The sequence below is a fragment of the Cygnus atratus genome, chromosome 1, assembly GCF_013377495.2.
Source record: "Cygnus atratus isolate AKBS03 ecotype Queensland, Australia chromosome 1, CAtr_DNAZoo_HiC_assembly, whole genome shotgun sequence".
NCBI classification, from domain to species: domain Eukaryota; kingdom Metazoa; phylum Chordata; class Aves; order Anseriformes; family Anatidae; genus Cygnus; species Cygnus atratus.
Window position 1 is genome coordinate 49,146,088 of NC_066362.1, and position 24,208 is coordinate 49,170,295.

The 24,208-nt window shown below is 35.1% G+C and overlaps 1 protein-coding gene across 2 annotated transcripts; it reads left to right on the top strand.

Moving 5' to 3' along the window:
* The first annotated feature begins 449 nt into the window (after window positions 1-449).
* On the top strand, window positions 450-22,477 carry EPYC (epiphycan). Of its 2 annotated transcripts, none has more exons than XM_035551841.2 (6): window positions 450-617; window positions 13,182-13,335; window positions 16,846-17,004; window positions 18,446-18,648; window positions 20,161-20,256; window positions 21,705-22,477. In XM_035551841.2, exons 1-6 carry the CDS (start codon window positions 450-452, stop codon window positions 21,873-21,875), a joined length of 951 nt encoding a protein of 316 aa, XP_035407734.1. In that variant the 3' UTR covers window positions 21,876-22,477. The 2 variants fall into 2 exon arrangements, with proteins under 2 accessions (XP_035407734.1, XP_050569105.1); XM_050713148.1 differs by lacking the exon at window positions 450-617 and adding an exon at window positions 5,710-5,794.
* The last annotated feature ends 1,731 nt before the right edge of the window (window positions 22,478-24,208 follow it).

Consider the following 24,208-nt stretch of genomic DNA (forward strand, 5'->3'; position numbering starts at 1 on the left):
ATTGGACATTTCAAAGGATGGTTTATTGCGACAGGGAGGAAAAAAAGTATGTCTAGCTAAACTTTGGCTAGGTTATCAAAAGGTCTTTTCTAGTCATGCATATGAAATAGTTGAAGATAGATAAAAGGGGAAAAAGATCAATATATAACCCTTTTAACTTTTCAGATCCTTTCTCACGGAGACCAGTTTATTTTTATGCTGTTCTGATATAGCAAAATTCTACAGGTCCTTCCTCAGTTATCAAAATGCAGAAATTCTCTTATCCAGGGACTCTTCATGAAACAAACTAGAATAAACATTTGAGTTATCATGAATAAATACGAACATCAAAATCATCGTTGCATGCATAGAAGCACTGCAAGTGTAAGAATAAATTTTCATGGATTCCTTGCAATTACCACTTTACCCACATTTTGTCCATTTTCTTCTCTTTCAGAAAAGAAAGCAGAATGAAAACCTTTGTAAATATTTTTCTGGGATTTTTTATCTTTGAGGCAGTTGGAGCTGCACCTATCACTGACACTATAATTTATGATTCTGAGTTCTATGATGTGTCACTTGGAGAGCTGCCTCACCCATTTGTCTATGTTGAAAATGAGCAGTCTGACCAATTAGAGGTAATCATAACTATTTTTTTTTTCTATTCTTCCAAAGTGCATAAATGCAGTGGCTACTGATGACTTTTGTTGTCCTTGAAAACATTGATCATACAAATCTACTCATGAGGTTGCTATTGCCATTTGTTAATCAACAGTTCTCTGTACAAATAACACACTGTAGTCCATTCATAGTTTCTCCAGCCTACAAATGTGAACAAATTATTTTCTGGTTTGTGTGTGTGTGTGTGTGTGTGTGGTAACCTTTAAGAGAGCAGGAAAAGCTTCCCCCTGATCTCCTTGTTTTGCCACAAATTGTGTTTGAGACTGTCCCTGTGAGGCAGCTGACATAGGACATCCAGGAATCCCCATGAAATGAGGTGTGAAATGCTGTTTCCTGAGGTTATTTCTCATAATAATAAATATATTAAACACATATTTATTTCAGTCTATAAATACCAGTGATTTCTATTTCTATTAGGAAAGTGGGCAAAAGAAAGTAGGAAAGGAAAAGGGAAATAACTTGAATTGAAAAACAAGAAGAGAGATTACTGAAGAAAAACTATTGAAATTCTGTTGTACTCTGAGACAGTGGAGCCTCTACAAGGAAATCACTCAATTTGTTGAGTTTAACGCTCTTTTCCCCTCCCAGATTCTTGTATTTCTCTACATTATTAAAAAGCTTAATAAATACCAATCTCACTCTGCTTCTTAAACATGCACAAAACATCTGAGAAAGTGATTTATGCACTGTGTGATTCAGGACTGAGTGGGAAAAGGACGTTCGTAACAGAGTGAAAAATATTTCATTTTAATAATAAAAATAAATGGGGGGGTTGTTTGTTTTGTTTTGTTTTTACAAATGGTATTTTAGTAGTCACTCACATAACAGTACATAATTCGTGAAAATGTGTTCCTCTGAGTGATTCATCAAGGTGAGTGTTTCATCAAGGTGAGATCAACATTGTGTAGTAGCCTTGAAATCAAAGTACAAAGAGAGCGCTTGAGAATGAATATGTCCCAAAAGAAGTGGAAAGATAAAAATCATCTCACAATCTGCATTAAGATCAGAACCTCACAGTTCAGGGGAAATACATTTTCTAATCTTAGAAAGACTATGAAGAACTCCAGCCTAGAGGAATGATTTTGCCTTTGGTCTGCTTCCCAGTGACATGCAGAATCAAACGTATTAATGCATCTGGGCTTTCCTCAATGAAAATTTCACCTTTAGTCAATATATGCTTGTGCTTTCTTTGTTTTAGAGACAGTGATTAAGTAAGAGTTCCTATGCTTTTCTTTCCTCTTGAAAATTAACCCTATCCTATGGATTTCTCAGTAATATATTGAATGCTAGGTGTTACTATCCTGCGCTCTCACTGTGAGATTCTGACACTGAGGGATGGTATGGCCCAAGTTTCTTGAGGGATGGTATGGCCTAAGTTTCTTAGAGAAGGATAGAGATAAGGCAAGTTTTCTGTGGTTCTCTTCCAGCTGAAAAGGAAATTCAAGATGATCAATATTACACCCAACAAGATACATCAGGTCCTATCTCAGGTTGCTTTATTTAGGGAAATACAGAATCGGAACAAGAGAACAAAAGTATTTATTTTGTCTTGTAAATTTCTTTTCCAGAGGAGGGTTTTCTCCCATTGCTGAGATTTTTAGCCAGCCTTCTTAAAATTCTTCAAGTGGAGGTCATCCATCATAGCAGTTGGAAGGAATGTTACTTTCCAGATGAATGGACCTCCCTGTGAGAGCCCTTTTTTTCCCAGATCTTTAGCCAAAATCTTTCCTTGCTTACATTCCTTTTACCATGTACCACCCAAAAGAAGCCCAAACATTCATAATTTCCCAAAACCCAAAGGGGAATTCAGAGTGGTCAGTGTTGTACAGATCAGGCAGCTTTTATAAACTTGCATGCCAGTGTTTAAAGTGATCTTTCAGACACTAAACATTATTGCTGTCACTCATATTTTAAACACAATACATTTGATTTCTGGATCACTGTTACAACTTTCCTCCCTATGATCCTGTTACTATAAAGATGCAAAAGTCTTGTCCCTATGTGTAGCTCTATGTAAAAAATTCAGTATTTATGCAAGGTCATAGTTCAGTTTTTTATTATGCATAGTTTAAATGATGAGCAATACCACAGAGACCCAGAAAAATAGCAAGCCTTCATTTGCTCCAACTGCTATGTAGTAACTCTTTAGCATCTGATTTGCATTTTGTTTTAGAGATCTCTGAATCATGTATTTAGCTTTCCAAAATAATGGAGAAAGACTGAAATAACATTTTCTGTCATTGTTAACTAAATTTTAAGATTTTAAATTGAAGACATGCAAACGTAAGTCATTCTGTATAACAGATTTTTAGACTCACAGAAGTGCAAACTTTTCCTAACACATTTTTAAACTCATAACAGAATAGCAAACTTACCAAGCTCATATGTCCAACTGATTTTCAGAGTGTCTAGGAGACATACCAGTGTTAGGACTTCAAATGAGTTCTGTGAGTTGCTCCTGTTTATTTCAGAGGAGTGAGGCCCCTATGTATCTCAAAGAATTGAACTAAAGTGATGTCAGTCATGTCCTTTCCAGAATATTACCCAGTGGGTCCTGTAATCCATCACAAGATGTTCAACCAGCAAAATGAAAGACCTAGGGAAGGATTCCTCTCACTCATTCTGTCTGGTTAAAATTAGGTGTTGCAACTCAACACCACCCTTCAAGACACGGATGAATAATTTTTTCAGGATATCTATCTTGGTCATCTAACTTTAGATGAACCCTAGGTACCTGTCTCAGGTTGAGCTCTGAAGATTTAAGTTAATAATGTTAGGTGAGAGTGATTTTGGGTTCATGACTTCTTTTATATTTCTGACACTCTGAAAGTTTTTTTCTTATGAAATATATATGACAAAAATAAAGTCTATGTGTATGTATATACACACAGACTTCATTGGCTTGTGAACAGGTATCTGAGCGTATTTTATCGAGATAATGATTGTTTGCATTTTTTCCACATGAAACCTGCCCGTGTCTCTTTTTCTCATAAATTTTAGATCAGCTTTAGGGTTTGGAAAAGTTATACTTAACAATGGAAATCAGAGGTTCTCTAGCACTGCCTGTCAACATCAGCATGTCTATTTAATTTCTTTCAGTCTTCTCAATATATACAATATATGTACATGGAACACATTTTTAGTGCAAAGAGTTTGCAAGGGGAAAGTGCTTGCAGATGGGAACTAGGAGAATTGTATTGAATCCTGAATCAAAGTTATGTATTGATATGTATTAGATATATCAAATTTAGGCTATGAAATCTATGGTTTCCAAGTTTCTAGGTTAGTGAGATACGGAAGTCCTAGCCAACGCTTTGCAGCCAAAGAGCATTTATTACTGAGAAAACCTTAGAAACACATCACTTGGAAAGAAAATTTGTATAAAGACTTTAAGAAGAACAGTATCAACCACAGATAATGACCAAAAAAAAAAAAAAAAAAAGTACAATAAATAAATAGATAGATCTGTTACCAAGGTCCTGAAGGATAAAGGGACTGCAAAAGCAGGTCACTGTAAGGTTATGTACAAATTTTATGTTGGATTTATCTTCTGAAACTGACCATTACAACTGCATAAATATCAGTTTCTGTTTTGCTCCTTTCCTTCATAGTAATTTTTGTTATTATTATCAGTGAATATTTATATTATTATTGGATCCAGGTATCTGATTAAATAAGAGACTTAAAAGTATCCACTTTTATAAAGTATATGCAATACCTTTGGGGAACACACCATATAGTCTTTTTAAAGAATTATAAATTTGTAAAATTAAGGTATAATAAGATAGTAGCAAAGCTTGTAAGGGAATTAAATTTACTATTTGAAGCTTTATCCAAATGTAGGAAATTGTCTGCTTTCTGAAAAGTTTTGAATACAGCTCTTACTTTTACTCAGATGTTTATAACTCATTACATACACTTCTGTGGAGATATCTCCACAACAGATAAAATTTTCAGTGGATTAAAAATAATGAAATACCTGAGTGACTTTCCATGTATTTTGTCATATAGCAAAAGCAAATAGCAAAAATACCACAAGACAAGAAGGAAGGATTTGAAATATTACAATAGTTCCTAAGTTCTACCACAACAGCCCACAAAGAGCTAGTCTCACCCAGTTAGCTACATGAAAAGTTATAAAGATCTGGTATACCAGCTAAAATATTAAGTACCTAAAAATTTAATAATGGGCATGCTATTAGTTACCACTACCATAGCTAAACTGAGAAACTGCATCCCTTCTCTTGCCTCAGACTGGGTGAGATTCTCAAAGTAGTCGTCCTGGTCTGAAGACACCTAACTTGGCCAACTTGGAGTCATTACTTAAACATAACTATCACCACATTTGAAATTTCTGTGTGAGAGGTGTCAGCTGAAAGTTTACAGTGAGATTATACCTTTTACAATAGATGTTTGCTACCTTGATATCTTTCATCACTTAAACATTTTCCCCCAGACATCCAGCCTCATGGCTTCTGCCAGAAATAATTAATGTGCAACATCCCTACTGACATGGTTTATGACATAAGGATACAAATATTTTATAAAATTACCACATGTCTAAATTATATACATGGCTGTACATTTTATTCTGAATACTGGCGAGATTTTAACATGTGCACTAACCCATTTAAAAAAATAATAATAAGATAAGAACCATCGTAGAGTCAGTCAAAACAGGATTCAGACTTCAAAGAGAAGTTAAAACTCCTTGTGCTTAAAGTCCAGAGCATGGTTTGGTATACAGTTCAGAGGGAAGAGTGCTGTGGTTTTGCTCTGAGTCTGCTCTGAGTCATTTCTATCTTGGTTCATTTTAGTGATTGTCTAATGCATGGGACACAAAAAAAATTCTTTGAAAAGGTCTTGGATCTCAGTTCCTTTCATACTAGGTTACATACTCACTTTCCCTTTGGCTTCTGTTGTGAATTTTCTTTTTGGATGGCCTCTGGCTTTGTTTCAATATCTCATCCAAACTCTCCTCGGGTCCTCATATGGTGGCTAGGAAGTCTCCTAGAACAGAGGTTTTTGGGGTGCCAGCACCTGCAGGTAACAACATATATTAGATTTCTTGTTTCTGGGTTGAATGGAGATCCAGCACCTTTCTTCACATCCGAATGCAAAAGGAGTAAAACAGGTGGGCATGTTTAGCAGATGGGTTCTCTCAACTATTTAGGTGTAAAGAATGCCTCATTCCTAATCACTAATAGGCTTGGGGTGTGTGACAGATAGCTCTGTAAATTCTTCTGAACATGAACTTGAAAGCTCTAATGAAGTTTCTGCCTGAATCCTTAGTTGCACAATAAGTTTCAGCTAGTTGAGATAGCCAAATAAAGCTTCACTGAATTTTTGTCCTTAGATGCCTCAATGAAACCTAATAGCTCATTAGAAGTATAAAAGCTCAGTGGACTGTCCACCAGTATCAGCATAGCTGTAGTAATGACTTGGACATATTTTTTGTTTTGTTTTGTTTAAAGAAAAAAAAATAGTACAGAAATGGTACTGCAATATTCATATATATTTCAAAAAAGCACAATCCCCATTGTGATGTCACAGAAATCTGGCGACTGACAACTTACTTTGAATGTTATTTCTGAAGAGTGATTTTGGCTCTGGCTTTCTATACAGCTTGAACCAACTTCTAGTTGCTGCTTTTCAACTTCCGGTCCCAAACTAATATTTATTAATAAAAGGGGAAATAGTAGCTGTGGGTAAAAACAGTGTCAGCAATTGATGCTGGACATAATGCTCAGACCACATGTTCAAGCAGAAGTAGGAAATATATATTTTTTAAAATGTGCAGAAAAAAAAGAAAAAGAAAGAAAGAAAGAAAGAAAGAAAAACACTTCTCTCATTACTATTCTCTTTTTGACATTGGTGTCCCTTATTTTTAGAGTTGTGTAGTAATGACTATTGCTATCATGCGGAATGTCCCTCTGAATGGCAGGGAATGCATCACAGCTGTGCCTTTCTCCTCAGCACTTTCTTCTTTACAGCATATTCTTGTTCTAGACATGTCACTAAATGATTGTTAGCTGATTTTACATATAACAGGACATTTCTATATAGATGCACCTGAACAATTAGAAACTTTTATAGATCTGAAGATGCAGCAGCTTGTGAGCATTGTATCTTTATCACTGTGGGTGGGCTACATGCAAGTACCAGTTTGGAGATAATCAGATTAAATGTCTTAGCATTGTAAGCTGTAGGAATGAGAGGAAGAACTGATCTGACACCAGACTTTGGCTCTGATATCTGCTAAACAGTATGGCTGCCTCTATATGGTCTCCTGTGCAGCTAAAGGAAGATGGACAGGCACTTTAGGAAGTTGGTCCATGACACATGTGGGCTGAACCACACTTGGGTTGTGATTCTTCCTTCACTGTCTACACAGGGAGTTTAAGGAGACTAATCAGCTAAATTAGATGTTTTAATTCTATGTCTGAAGTTAAGTGGAGAGAATACAATCCTTGTTAATAAAAGCAATCACAGTACATTTAGGAAAAGCCAGGTCAGTGAATTGAACAAAAGCATGCTCAGCTCCAGCAGTGCCTGATCTGCCTGAAATACATGAGGAAATATGCTTGAGATGCTGAACCCTCTCCACTAAAGGCAGCTCTGGAAGACAGGCTGAGGTAGCTTCTCACCACAGGTCCAAGAGTTGACAACATTCCTAGTAGAAACTTTGACTGTCTGAATGACCTCCAACTTTGTTTGTATGTGGTTTGGGTCAGCAGAAACTCCTATGGAAGTCTTCATTAAGCAGCTGGGACTAGTTTTCAGATCTTCTGTGCCTTTTAATAGTGCAATTGAGCCCTGTTCTGATTTCTAAAACTGGCATAATATTTCCCTGTATTTTTATTTGTCTTGCAAAATTTCAGCACTGTTCCAAAGAATATTGTCTGCTTAGCTGGTTAGCTTAGGAATTTCATAGCTTTCAAACCAGAAAGGTAAAAATAAAATCTAATTTCAAACAGTGTTGGAAAGAAAGTTTGACAATTCATACTAATGGAAAGCCAGATTACTTCCATTTATAAATTTCTGCCTTCTCAGACAACAGAATTGGTAAGTAAAATCCCTGTACTAATGCTGTGCAGCATGAATATTTTACTCACCTAAAATCAGACATAGCATAGCTACACTTGCTATTGATACAAGAAGTTTTAGGATACTCTGTAGTTAAAATGATAATAAGGCTACTTTTCTTTCTAAGATTAATTAAAAGAGCCTCAGAGACTACCTACATTTTCCAAGGCAGAAGCCATAGGTATTAATTTCTTTATAACTGGGTTACAAGTGCAGAGCTCTATAACTTAGTTATTGACTTGTTTGACCAAAGTATGAATAGAAATGCACGTGTGTATGTGGGTGTAAACCCCACCAGACAACAAAATTACTTAAAAAAAATAAATAAAATAAAATAATAAAATAAAATTAAAAAATAAAATAAAATACAATAAAATAAATAAGAGGCTTAAGGGTTTAAAAGAATGGCCTGCATTGATAATGAAAGATGTTGTATCAGACTATACCAGTTCCAGAACCCTGTTATGAGCAGCAAAACTGGGAATGTGTTGTTTATAGCAAGACTGAAGGTCCTGCACTCTGATAACACTGCAGTACAGATGACCTCCCAGTGAAGACCCTGCATCATACCAGTAGCAGGCAGGAAATAATGTTTTAGAATATAACATACTATTCCTTTCCATGTTAGCCATCACGAAAACACATTCCAAATGAGGAAAACAGGCAGTCTGCAGCAACCTGGCATAAGATTCATCGGTGGGTCTCACATCCAAGATGATCAGGTAAAAGACTGCCCCATAACAGTTGATGACTCTTAAAGGAGTCACAAAGGTTAGTTTTCAATGCTGGTCAAGAAGAACATAGGCATGATGAGGAATCAATAGCTTGTGTCCCTTGTCTTCTGTGTGGAACAAAGTGACCCCGGCCAGACAACTCAGTGTAATCGTGCAAGTGATTAAAATCTGATGAATGTGAGCAAGTAAAATCTGTTTACTTAGAAAATTTGCAAACAAATGTCACCTTCCCCTTCCCTGGATCTCACACAGAGTTTAGTTACAATAATTTCCCCAACCTAACTGTTATTTCTGCAGTTCTGTAAAAGAAAATGACAATTTATCTGAGCTGCAGAATTTGCAATCTAAATAGTTACCACATCACTATGAAAAATCTCACAGATTTATCTTTAAGATAGAACAACAACAGAAAAGAAGGCCTTAAATGAAAAATTCAGAAAGAAACAATTATGAGCTACTTTTGGAAAGAAAAACAAACCGATAACCTCTTCCATAATTAAGGCATTTTCTTGTAAGCTTTTGGTAGTTTCCGAACAGCTGTGGGGGAACTAGTTCCTTTTGGTGGACCAATGTGTGGTACAACATTCCCTTCAAGTCTATAATGTCTCTTTTTAAGCTATGAACTTCAGTTTGTGCTTTTAAGCATATTTTCTGCAGTTAAAAATAAAGCACTGAAACAGGACAAACTTCAGATTCTCCAGTGGGTTTAAGCTTATTACATGCAATACATCAACTTTGATCTTAAAAACTATCAAAATCTTTCATAGGCATAAAACGATAAACAAAACTTCAGAAGTAAAATGTGGTAACTGATGGCTTACAGCCTTGCTGTCTGCCTCATTAAATCTCTAAAATCTTTATTTTGGTACATTGTATGGACTATGTGGATCCACAGTCCTCATATAGGTTACTCATCTACATTTCCACTCTGTTCCACCCCTTCTGGCTACTACCACACAGACTACTACCCCCCCCCCCCCCCCCCCCCCATCATATAATTTAGCCTTCTGAGCCTTTTCTAATCTTTAAAGCTTTACATTTTTTCTCACCTCCTCCTTAGACAAAGAGACAGATACCTACAGAACCTGTCCCAAAATAAGTGTCTGTGGTTGGTGGCTGTAGCTGCTCTTCAAAGGTTTTTTTCTCTGCAGACTGTGAAAGGAAGCTAGCTTAGACAAGATATCTAGCTCATGGATGACTGGTTACATGAGTTAAGTTTTACCAATTGTATTTTATTACTCATTGGTATGTTCAGATCCTTTTTTGCTTTTGCTTTTTCATAACTTCCTGATCTGAAAGTGCCTATAAATTGGCCATCCACTTTTAGCAGTTTCATTTGCAAATGTAGTCACATTCAATAAATATAGGAGGAAAAAGTATTCTATGGTATCTTAGTAAAGATATAACTCTGCTTACAGCATACATTATACCTAATATTCTGTACTGGTATTCACTAAATCCACTAAATCTCTTGATTGATTCCAAAGGCAGGGTAGGATAAAAATATACCACATAGTTAGATGGCTAAAAGTAGGTGATGTGATTGTTTTCAGTTTTCTCGTGGCATGTGTTATATCTATCTTAGAAGGATAATTATGATTTGAAGGCTTTCACATACTGACAAAGAGAAACATCCTTTATTTCTCTAGAATATTCTTCCTGCTTTGTGATTCTTCAAAAGATATATTATTTAGAGTAGCAAAGGAAATACAAAACAAAACAAAGCAAAACAAAACAAAAAAAAAAAGGAGAATAATTCCATTAAATGCTCTATAAACATTTCTCTTTCTAATTTTTTCATAAAGCACATGTTGCCAAAAACAAAGAAACATCTGGAAGACAAAGGACCATTCTGTACAATATATAGTTGACGAAACATCTTTGTCCTGTTACAATCTTGTGTGATTTATCAAATATGTAAAAGAGAAAAATGCATGAATCAGATGACCAATAATGAGAAACAGACTTTTAGCTCTAGGTTACTGGTTCAAGTTCAACCTATATACACCAAGCAAACACTGCTCATGTGCTGGTACTGGTTAACACATATATACTAGCAAACTCCTGTTCTATTACCAGTGTAAAAATGGCAACATCATTAAATTCCCTGTAATAGTTGGTATTTTTATGACAGTCACAACAGATGCAGGAGACCGAATAGATATTAAAGTTAACTGCTCAGAATAGTTTAGCTAGAAGTATGGTGAGACTTTCATCTGTGCATCCCCAAAATGAGATAATGTCCTATAAGGAAAGAGTGAGAGAGAACAATCCAGAAATAGAATTACTAGAAGTTAATATCTCTGCCTACCCAATAGCTACAGTGACTAACCTACTAAGAATACCTGAGCAGCAAAAGTCAGAGAAAGCATAAAGTAAATTACAAATTCTAAGCTAGTGTGTTCCATAAAGTAAGCCCTCGCATGTTTAGAGAAGTGTCAGTCAGTGTAGATGACCCAAATCCCATGACAAGTGAAAGGAACATTTTCTTACATCTATAGGCTATTCGCAAATTCTTTTTTGAAAAGCTTGTCCAGAATGGTGTTTTCAGTAGAACTGCCACAAAAGATGTATACAAAGCTGTTTAGTAGGTCTCAAAATGTATGGATTGTATTCAGGGCAGAGAGTCTTAACTGATTTCCCCAGAACCGGTGAAGAAGTAGACAGCATATGCAAGCACTTTAGTGCAGTACGAGCCTGGGTCAATAAAAGTCTGGAATGTATCTCTCCCTCTAGGCTTTCTCCATTCAGAGACCATCTGCCCCATTTCCTTTGTTCCCAAAGTCTTCTTTTGATTTGTCCCCAAGTCCATTCTTGGTTAAGCTGTCTTACTGTCAGTGATCCAGATGCGAACATTTTGTCTGCGCAAAGCAACAAGGTACAACCTTACTCTTAGTTACACTGACAGGTTACTCAGCCACAGTTCAGCTGAAGTTCATCTTGCTCACTTGATGACCATGCATTTTACAAAATTATGATCCTAATATCTATATTGGGGCATACTTATCTGTAAATATCACTTACTGGAATATAACTAAAGAATTTACAGAGACACTGAAGTTTGTTCAGTCCAAATCTAACTGATATAGGTATAACATAGCAAAAGCTTTGTTCATGCTTGTGGCCTGGACCTAGTATCTCATGTGTGTTAGTTCCTTTAACTTGTATAGTCTACATAGAAAGCCTAATTAAAAAAATCTTAAGGAGCTGCCAAGTTTGGAAGCAATCTACATCTTTTATCTGTCTTTACAACTAGAATTTATGAGCACTGGTGTGAGCGACTTAACCACCAGTTCCCCACTGGACAGCAAAGCCAGCAGTAAGCAGGAGCTGGTCTAGAAAACTGAGAGGTTTGGTCAGGTGAAAAACTTAGGTTTCAATAGCTTTATGGCACTGTTGTGCTAGAAAGCTGCATTGAAGAAAAATCTTTTATAAAATTTAATTTTATGCCTCAATGCTTTTGCACATCAGACAAAGGTGTTGTGATAAAAATCCTATAACTGTGGCAGAGGGGTGCAACACTCACAGGAGTGGATGCATTAATTAACTTTTAAACAACACCTCAGATGTACAAAGCACTATAAGGACATTAATTAATTGTCCTAGATTTTAAAATTCTCAACGGAAAGCCTGGAGAAATCAAGATATAGCAGTACAGTAATGTACAAAGGTTGCACAACCGTGGTGCATTTTCAGTGGCTGGGTCCTAACAGGAAATAGCTCTTCTTCTTTGCAAATGTAGGCCCCTCTGCAACAAGCCTGCCAAGTCTGCAATGCTCTTTTTATTAGAGTTGATATAACACAAGAAAATTGCTACATTTTTATCCTGAAGCCATCATAAAGCAAAATCAACAGAACGTGGCTTCATAATTAGAATTAACACAATAAACCTAACTAATTACACTAATAGAATGAATGATTTAAAGAGGAAAAAATAAAGTTTCTTGTCTCATTAAAGGATCTGCCAAATTTTATAGAATTTTTCCAAATCAAGATTTCATCCAACATTTTTATATATATTCTTAATTCTTCCTCCTACCTAATGCATCAACAGATGAATGAAGATGACCACGGACTTCAGTTATTCAGATTGAGAAAAGAAAAGACAAAATACTGACAACGTACTAGCAACTACTGTGTGCACTTTGTGAATTCTTGGATAACATTTTAAAAGTACGTTAGTGTTGGGTTTTGTTGTTGTTGTTGTTGTTGTTTGTTTGTTTGTTGTGCAGATCCTGTACAACTACATTGCATTTGGATTTATGCTGGTACAATTTACAATTTTATGGCCAAATGACTGGCTTTTTTTTTTTTTTTTTTTTTTTTTATGCTGCACAGCAAATTTTCACTTGTCATCACACAGGACATATCCAGTTTTATTTAAAAATGCTTTGTTTAAATAAAAGTGGGAAAAAATGTTAGTATATGTTCTTATTAATGAACTATATGCAGTTTGCATTCATGTGTGTATACAACAAAACATTTAACAATTGAGATAAAAATAATGACAAAAGTCATAAGCGTGTTAGAGTTTCATGTACTGTTTACACAACACCAGAATTCACTGTGGCTGACGGATAAAATGCAGCTTGAGTACTAAACTTCAGAACTTATATGACCTCTAGTGGCAGTTTCTGAATAACTGGAAGACAGCTGTCAGTGAAGGTAAACAGTAACATTTCTCTCTTAATTTTTTCCCAGGCAGAGATTGGGACAGCATTACCTTCTATAAATCAGGAGAGTTATTCTTCTGCACCATTGACAGAAGAACCTGAGGAAGAAGCATCAATGCCAAAATTAATTGACGTGTCTTCAGCACAAGGGTCTGGGGTTCTTGGGCCCCAAACTCAAGACGGTTAGTCGGAAAGAGAAACAAACACTGCATGCACAGCTTTGATTTTGAGTGTGCCCACTTTACCTGCTTATGGATGTCTACCTCTCTTATTGGAAGGGAGATAAATCATTTCTGTACCTCTGTTACTAAAGAGAGGCATATCATGGCCTATCTTGAAGTCAGATATGTGCCTAGTCAAAATGTTACCACACTATTTCACTATGAAAATGACTGTGCATCAATTAAGATTTTTTTCAAATACATTTTTCATTAAAAAAAAAAAAAAGCGAATTGGCAAATGTTACCAGGAATCATAGAATATCTTCTGTTGGAAGGGACCAACAAGGATCATTGAGTCCAACTCTTGGCTCCACGCAGAACCACACAAAAATCAGACCACATCTCTGAGAGCATTGTCCAAACACTTCTTGAACTCTGGCAGGTTTGGTGCCGTGACCACTTCCCTGGGGATCCTGTCCCAGTGCCCAACCACCCTCTGGGTGAAGAAACTTTTCCTGACACCCAGACTGACCTTCCTCTGTCCCAGCTCCATGACATTCCCTCGGGTCCTGTTGCTGTCCCCAGAGAGCAGAGCTCAGCACCTGCCCCTCCACTCCCTTTGTGAGGAAGCTGCAGGCCGCCATGAGGCGTACCCTCAGTGTTCTCCTCTCTAGGCTAACGAACCAAGTGACTTCAGCCACTCCTCATATGTATTGCCCTCTAGACCCTTCATCATTTTTGAAGCCCTCCTTTGGACACTCCCTAATAGTTTTATACATTTCTTACATTACAATAGTTTTATACATTCCTTACATTGTGGCACCCAAAACTGCACACAGCACTTGAGGTGCTCTGCACAAAGCAGAGCAGGATAATCATTTCCCTCAACTGGCTAGCAATGTCGCGATTGATATACCCCAGGATATTGTTGTCCCTTTTGGCTGCCAGGACACACTGCTGACTCATATTCAACTTGCTGTCAACCAAAACTCCCAGATCCCTTTCCACAGGGCTGCTCTCCAGCCTCTCATCCCCCAGTCTGTACATACAGCCAGGGTTGCTCTGTCCCAGGTGCAGAATCTGGCACCTGCTCTTGTAAAACTTCATATTGTTGGTGATTGCCCAGCTCTCTAATTTCTCAACATCTCCCTGCAAGGCCTCTCCACTCTCCAGGGAGTCAACAGCTACTCACAATTTAGTGGCATATGTTTTCATACAAAATATAATTTAAAAGTTAAAGAATTTTTGACCATGAAAACTAGAAACTTAATAGAACCGTTTAGAAATTTCCAGTGAAGCTAATTTTCTGATCTTCTGATTAGATCTAGACAAAGAAGAGCTTTCCACATCTCACTGAGGAATTTAAATTGTAAAACAATCTGTCCTTCTCCCACACATGCATTGTGATGCTAATAATTGGGATTTGTTAGGAGCTACTCTAAACTCATAGTTGATGAGCACTAGAGTTATTCACTCCTGTGATAAGTCTGTATTGCATGGTAATCAACACAAAAACAATACAGACAACACATAAATCCTATACACATTTACTATGCTTAAAGTGTAACTGCGTACCATAGAAGATAAATGAGAAAAAAAAAAAGCAAAAAAAAATGGAATTCATGCTTCCAAAATAATTGTGTGTTCAGTGAGGAAATATGAATCATTCCTAGTCTGTTTTTTATACGTTTTACTAGTGAGCACTGACCAGACAAACAAAATTATACTGATGTCAAACAAATAAAAATGGAAATGAGAATTTCCCAGGAGAGTACTGAAAAACCCACACAATTTCCTTCAAATTTCAAAACTGTAGGATGTTACAAAACATTTCAAGTAAATATTGCATATAATGAGCCAACCTTTTTGAGCACTGAATGCAAACCAACTAGTGGATCAACTGAAACTATGCATGGGAGGCTAGAGGCTGTAACATATCAAATCAGATTATTTTGTGTCTTTACTTTTTTTAGCAACCTATTTTCCTACCAGATGTTGCTGCTGTTCTTGGCTTCATACTGGATAGAAGACTACAGTGCTCAGGAACATCAAGACAATTCCATTTTTCTTTTTGACTTAATTTTGAATCCTCCCCATATCCCTGTCCTTTTTCAGCTTATATCATCCAGTGACAAGTATCAACCCTTCAGGATAAAAAAGGGGACACAAGAAGGAATTCTCTTCCTGTACTCTGTTATGTTTAAAAGAAAAAAAAATCAGCCATACTAAACTTTATATTTATTGTTGTTGGAATGGTTCAAAGTGTGAGAATTTATTTTCTCCCTGTGTGAGGTTTATTCCTGTAGCCAATTTAAATTGTCCTGTGGAGGCAGTTAGGGAAAGTACAGTCTCATCTTTCCAGAAATGTTTTCCCTGGATGCCCAAGTAAAGATTCTCAAACAAAAGAGTATTCTGGTCATAAATTCTTTAATCTTGCCTGAAAAGACACCACATATATAGCCTGCTCTTCAGCTAGTTACTGCTTATTGTTGGTAAATGGCACAGATTATTAAGTCAAATCTTCTATGTAGCCACAACTGAGCTGGAGAAAAAAACTCTTCTGAAAGAAAAACATTTTCATACTCATTAATTATGCTACTATTTTATAACTAATCAGAACAAACATCCATCTGCTACAAGGAGGGGAAAAACTTTAAACAGAGGAGTATTTCCATGGCAGTAAAAGATGAGAAACAGATACACTGATTTATACCATAATCAAAGAAAAATGTACTAAAAATACAGTACTCATTTCAACTAGCAACTTTTTCTACTCATAATGGCTTTCAGACAATCCAGTCAATGTTACAATTCTCACTAAATTTGAACAGTATTATCAGGAGAAAGTTCTGACTTCACTGCCTTCATACAGATCTATGATTAAGATGAAATGGTCCGCTTTTTTCATTTTCACGAATATCTGGTGGTAACAAAATGTTTTGTTAACACAGTCTTCAAGCTACCTTAACTCAGACTGATAGAAAGATATTTCTTCCTAATGTTAAATTTCTGAATCAGAAAACATAAATAAAAAGCATGCAAAAGAAACTGAAGTTCTTCTCCATAGTTCTGTAGGAAAATATTAATTTCCATACAAATTACTTATAAGTACTATTTACAGAACCAAACCTAGCAGATCAGTTTAGGTTTCAGTCAATAGCTGTTATTTCTCCATCTAGATGGAAGTAAACTCTTGCCGTATTAGGGGGAAATTGAACTTTGGCTGGCTGCTGTGACCTAATACTCTATTATAATAGTCTGAGAAACACAGCATCAGAATAAGAAAGCTAAAAGACCTAAAAGACCTTCTAATAGGCAATAAATTATAATAATAATAATAAAGTGATTACTTTTAAGACAGAATTTAAACACTTTGTTGCAATTATATGTTGTGGCGATCAGGACAGAATAGGAATTTATCGTCGATAAAATCCTTTAAGTGCTTAGGCGAACATTTCATTGCATTAATTTACATATCATTTTTGTACATTTTCTTGTAACAAACTGTTTTTTTTCTAAATTCTTTCATAGGCCTTCCCACATGCCTTTTGTGTACATGTTTAGGGACAACAGTCTATTGTGATGATCACGAGCTTGATGCTGTTCCACCATTGCCTAAGAAAACCATGTATTTCTACTCACGCTACAATCGAATCAAGAAGATCAACAAAAATGACTTTGCTAACTTAAGTATGGATAACAATAATGTTCCAATTATCCTTAAATTCTATTATTTTTTGCTCATACAGGTCTAAAACATAATGATTCATTTTACATTATGTTTGGTGCTAGTAAGACTACACACATAAATGAACATTTGGAAAAGTGCTTTGCTTTGACTAGAGATCAATATTTCAAATACAGATTCTCTGTCAAAATTTTGAATTACTAGAAATAATAAAGTTCATCAATGTTTTTGCTCTTAGTTGTTAACTTTGGACGGGCTGAAAAAACAACCCTTATGGGATATTTGCACTATATTAGAAAGTATATTTTTTCTAAATAAAATAGATATATGTACTCCCACATAGATGTACATTCAAATATTAGCAAAGTATCTGTGTGAAAGGGATTTTATCTTTAAATAAATATATATTCATAGGTTCCCTCCATCACTATCTAGAAAATTCTTCAGTAAATGAAGAAACTTGCTAATAGAAAATCCTTTGTGGCCTAAACTGTCCAAAATTAGTGATTAAGGGATATTTTATTTTTGTGTTTCCTATTTGAGATATCTTAAAGGCACCTGATTTTTTTTTTCAGAAAATATTAAGAATATCCTGACTTAATAGCACCTGCTATACACTCACCAGTCTGAATATCGAACTGTTTTGTCTATTTTGTGGTTTTGACCTAACTTATATAATGTGTTTATACAATGAGAAGGGACACAATTACCATATATAAATAAAACACGGAGAATAAACACTAAGAGAGAAAAGTTATTTAAGTCAAAATATACAGCTGGAATAAGAACAAAATAGATTAAAAAAAATTAAAAATGATTAAAAAAGTTCTGGATGGAAATCACAGTTAAGCCACAGATTAATGGCCTTAAAACTAATGTATATTAATGCATTGATATATATATATATTTATATATGTTTTTCTGTTTTACCAAAAGTAAGCTTCATTTTCTAGTATTTTTTCCATTGGAAAAAATTTTAAGTTTTAGTGTATTTCAGAAAACAGTCAATGTGTAAAATTTCTTACTTTACATTCCAGTTGGAAAATATTGAAATTAGAAAGCATGCAGAACTAGATGGTAGAGAATATGTTAATTTCCCTTTAAAAGTTATTTTTGCCAAAGGATAACCATTTAAAAGTTGTCCAGAACACACATAAATTTTAAAATTAATAATTTCAAAATCTTTCACTGAAAGATGTATGAAAAATGACACAGAAATTTTTAAACAAGTTGAGAGGAAGATGCTGATCCCCTTCCTTCAGAGAACCATTTGAATGTGGATCATTGCATTATATAAAGAGAAAAAACTACCACATAGTCAGTCAGGAATTAGTCCGATTCAAGACTCTGCACCTGTAATTTAAGTAACCTGTTTGCCTTTTCTTTTCGAAACTTTCAAGAAATACATTTTGACATTCTTGATGCATCTTATTTCTCTACCAGACAATTTAAAGAAGATTGATTTGACTGCAAACTTTATATCAGAGATCCATGAAGATGCTTTCCGGAGACTTCCCCAACTTGAGGAACTGGTGCTCCGTGACAACAAGATAAGGCAACTTCCTGAGTTACCAGCTACCCTGACATTCATTGATGTTAGTAACAACAGGCTTGGCCACAATGGAATACGTAATGAGGCATTTAAAGTAAGTCTAGGTTTCATGGGAAAATCTTTTCTTCCTCTCTCCAAACTAAAATAGGATGTAGTCCAAAAAGCAGCCCAAGTGTTCCTTTTACAGTGCTAAATCTGTTAAGATTATAGGCCTCATGACCCTGCTGGTTGTCAGGCAAGCAACAAAGATGGAACAAGGTGAATGAGCCTTATCAGCTGGACATGAAAACCTTATTTCTTCTTTTTTTACAAAGATCCACACAAGACGTGAGGGCATGCTACGTTTGTATCTATGAACCATCTACCCACATTACTAATACTCAGGGAGGACAGACTCTGGAATGCTGTTTTATCTCCTCTTACAAGCAGGCAAGAGGGAAGGGCAAAGCTATGAATGCCACTGCTCCAAACTTACTCTATCGTGTATCTACACGGTAACTTGTTAGAGTATTTATTAAATGTACATACTTTCTTTGCACCTTGAAAAGCAGGGAAATTGGAACCTTGGAATGATCATCCTTTGACAAGAATTTTGGTGGGCTGATGTAGTGCCCCTACTTGCATGTGAAATCTGAAGTTTTTAGTCTGTGTTGGAAATACCAAATATAATACAGACTAGCTTCATATGCCAGAAACCTACTCGTGGAATATTCATTTGTCTCTAAGAACCTAGTTGTAACCAGACATCTCAATGCCTCCTTTGGAGGATAGCTTCTTAATGTAGCAACCAAGAGCAGTTACTGAATCAAATGTTTTCTCCTAGCCCAACATAAGGAAGGTATTGGGAATGGGAATGATGAGCAAAAATTAGCCCCTGGAATTGAGACACTAGCCTAGCACATTTTCTTCTCACTCTGCATGAGGGGTTCTGAGCATTTATCTTTAACATTTACCAAGCACCTTTACCCTGATATCTTAAAGAACTCTGTCAAAAGGAATTAAACTACAATAGGTACTGTAACTTGTGTGCACAATGGGGCAAAATGAGAGCATTCTACTGAGCTTTATTGGCTACTAAGACAAGTTTATACCTTACTATTATAGTTACCAGATAAAGCTGCTTCTTCCACTAAGCTGTGGGGAAAAAAAAAAAAAAATCAAGTGGAATGAGAATTTTATATTTAGCTTAAGCATTTCTTATGCAGTTATAATTTGCTTCAACACCAATAAGCTTCTGCAAAATTGAATAAGCTTATCACAAAAGAAGAAAACAAAATAGGAAGCTTTTCTGCATAATGACTGGGAGAAGTGGTATTTTGACTCTAGAACAACATCACTGAAATGAAGTCTCTAATTAAAGACATTTCAAAGACATTTTTCCTTTATTTTTATCCAAACAGCTTATCTTTAACAGTAATAGCTCTCAGCCTGTGCAAAAGGAAGTCCTTGACTGTCTTTGAATTTCTCTCTTTTCATCCATATCACGCTGAAACAAAAGGAGTTCATATCTAATGGTGCTAATTGTGGTGATAGACTTAAAATTTACAGGCTGATGATTTTCAGAAGTGTCTAACATTTTCCTCTGCCTTTATTCTTCATCTTCCAGGATCTGCATGAACTGCAGCATCTTTACATCACTGACAATAGTTTGGATCATATTCCATTGCCACTTCCTGAAAGTCTCCAAGCACTTCATCTTCAGGTAGGCTACAAAAGTCAAATGTAGTGGTTCCATGCATCATGTTAGTAAGTAAAATTGGAGAGTGCAATTTTTATTTATTTATTTATTTTATTTTCTGGTTTGTATGGTTTTTATTTTGTTTACCCAAAAGTCTATGTACTTGAACTAAACAAACTTTTGGAAACATAAAATTAATAACTTGATCAAAGTTAGGTTTACAGCAGTCAAGAGAGAAATTGGTCTATACTAGTAAAAGAGACAGAAATCCCTCAGACTGCTCTTAGAAATCTTTTTGTAAGAATGGAATGCTTTTTATTCCTAAAGGAAGTTACTTTACATACTGATTATATCTATACACAGTATATTTCATTCTCTTAATAAAGGTCATTCACAGATGATATTATTTTTCCAATCCTTAATTTTCCAATCTCTTTCATTTGACTATATTGGAATATCCCATTCACCATCCTTCTGTATTTTTAATTTTTGTATTTGATATTATCTGTACCTTTGTTTCTGACTTCTTCCTTTTAACGCTTTCATCTCTACTTCTTTCTCTTTATTTCCTCTTGTACCAATGACCAATTTTGATTATCAGATATATTTCTTTATTACAACATACATTCTAGAAAGCTTTGAATAAATGTCCTGCTTTACCATAAGTAATTTGACTTCTATATTTCAATCAGTAGATCTGAAGAAATATTCTGCCTGTTAGCTGACTATTGTTTTCACCTGCACATGCCAGTAAATTAAATATTCTGAGCTATGTGCTACAGTTCAAAGATAGTGAGCTTCATTCTTTTCACACCAGTTTCTGACTAGAAAAGTAATATAGAAAGGAAGAATTTTCAGCTTGTCCTCAGTTTAAGAGGTGACTTTTTTAGTCCCAATTTTGAGAAAATCTTGGATTCTAGCAATTTGTTGTTGAAAACGGTTCACTTAAAGAGAAAATGTTCAGTGAAGATACGGTATATAAGAGGAATTCACATCAAAGGAATAAAACCTAAAGGATTCATTTTTTCCTTGTATGTAGGTTAAGGTAATGTGAGAGGGCCTGGGGGAAAGTAAATTGTCACAGATCATACTCCAGATTTGTGCCTTTACAAGCAGAGGCACATCAAGATGTCAAGATGGTAATTATGGTTCTGTGATTTTTGGACTGTCCTGTGCTGGTTCCAAGTTGCATTAATAAGGTGGTTTATTATGATTCTTGAAATGAAAATTTTCTATTCTACCATGCAAAAACTGTCTCTGCTGCATGGTTTGAGTTATGAGTTTTGAAGCTTTGCACTGGCCAAGGGATTTTACCATCTCTTGTGAGATTTCTCAGCTGAGGAGTTGTAGCCACAATTCTGGATTCAAATCTCTCTCTGGGCACTGCAAATACATCTATAACTTTTTCTTCAAAGATTAAAAGTATATTTTCAAGCAACTATTCTGATAGATATTTGGGTTTTCTTTTTTAGAACAACAACATTCAAGAGATGCATGAAGATACTTTCTGCAAAATGAAAGATTTTACTTATGTACGTAGGGCTCTTGAAGACATCAGACTAGATGGTAATCCCATCAACCTGAGCAAAACACCTTATGCATATATGTGTCTACCCCGTTTGCCAGTTGGTAACCTCATCTAAACTGTGACAGAAGCAAATACTGTCATATGTTACAAGACTTTTTAAGACAAGTGATTAACTCACTGCTACACTAAGCAAGATACTTTTTTTTTTTTTTTACTTTTTTTTTTCCAAACCTCATTAATTTTGGAAATATTTCTAATAATAATGAAACTGATTAATAAGGTACAAAGGATAATATGGAATGCTAAAAGACAAGTCCATTATCTACTTAACTGCAATTTGTATAGTAATATCAAGAAAAGTATTTTAGTAAAAAAGTGTGCTGAAAGCAATAAATGATCAATATAAATGCAAAATTTTATGCTGAATTTTAAAGTTAAATAATTTTATATGTTAAAGCTGTAATATAGAAAACAAAGAATTAAAAAGAAAATATATGTACACAATTGAATATTTATCCTCTTTTCATTTCATGTAATATTTTCTCCCATAGAGACGCCCATATTTTTCTCCTTTCTTTATTACACCATACATTCTAGAAAGCTTTGAATAAATGTCCTGTAATAGAGACACCCACATTTTTCTGCTTTCTTACCTGAAACATCCCTTCATTTTGGGAGAGTACAAACAGTATTCCAAAAGGCATGTTTTCTTTAGAAAACACAACCTTTCTTTCAATTAGTAATGAAATGTAGATATTAAGTTTGTGTCAGATTACAGAAAAAAAGTATATTAAACAGTTATTGTCTGCAGAAATAATTTGTCTTTATAATGCTGATAAAGTCTGACGCTGTCTTCTTTATCTTTGATAAACTGACCTATCAGTTTATCTAGCAAATAAAAATCTCACATTAAATGGCTTATTTGAGAAATACTGAGCTTTATTCTGCATGGAAAGTGGAAAAAACAAAACAAAACAAAACAAAACAAAACAAAAAATGGCCCTTGATGTATTCTACAGTCACACAAAATATTGCAGCTTAATGTATTAAGGACCAGAATTCAGAAACACAAGTCATAATGGAAACAAACACACCTGAAGAGCCATGGATTGGTTTCCAATTATTACTGAGCTTCTCCGCTTTGCTGTTTGAGAGCACTACTAGCTAAAGATTAGGAAATTCTCTTCCTTTGGATAGTCTGAACAACTATTCTCCTGTTGGGAGGGTAGAGGGGAACAACACAAAACTTTAACACATTTTTCTAGAGAAAAAGTCCCCAGAAATGATTCACATGGTACAGCATAAGTGCTTGATTATTCCATTCTACTGTGAAGAGCTGCAAATAATACCTGCACATCTTTGATGATAAATATTTGATAAAAGATTTCAGACAAAAAATCTCAATAAAACAAAACAAACCCTTCCACTTACACAAGCTGACATTTGTTTAATATCAAACTTTCCTTTCATCTAAGTGAACATATACACTCATTTAAAACACAAGTGCAACTGACATGTTATATTTCTGTTGGGCCAGGCAATGGAAAGTCTGTGCACAGGGACCACATTCTTCACCCTCACCTTTACGTTTTGGGAATGTAGACAACAAATTCAGATTTTAATTTCAATTCAAATTTTCTTTCTGTGAAGAAAATTCAGACAAGCTAAAATCAGAATTGAAGAAATACAGCAGGCTACAATGACTGTGACTTTATGACTATGACTCTAACAATTTGGCAGTCTTATTTGAAATCCAATAGGCAGCAAAACTACCAAACAAACAAACAAACAAACAAATCAACCAAAAAAGGTAACAGCTGGATGCTTCACTTCAGTTTAAAACATTTTTTCTTTGTTTTCTGACACAGAACAAATTGTAGAACAGCTCTCTTCATGTTAGTATTTCCTTCCAAAGACATGAGTTGTTATTAGATACTTGCTCTTAGAGTTGAAGCAATATTTCTTTTTCCACCTCTCAGTCCTCTTCTTTAAAAGTAGCTGAAAAATGAATGATTATAAATAAATTAATTAATTAATTAATTAATTAATTAATTGAAGTCTCAGCTACAGACTTTGCTTCAGGCCTAAAATCTGACCTATGTTTATTGTTCAAAAGTACAACATAGAATACATTTTTTAAATGTTCAGAAACTATACTGGTTTGTTCTGTAGCTATTTCTTCTTGCCTTTTGGACTCAGCTTCCCTGTCTTGTCAATCTGTATGTAAATAAAGACCACTTTAAGATTGTTTTGTGAATCAAATGAAAACTAAAATTGAGGAGGAAAAACGTTGTTTGTTCTATTGGACACTGACTACAGAGAGTGATACTTTAATGTTAGAGATTAAGCTACACTGGAATGGTATAATAAGTTTTGTAACACTCTTGTTTAAAATCTCTGTAGCATGTTGTTATTCTTGTTAACTGTAGTTCTGAAAGAAAACGTGTG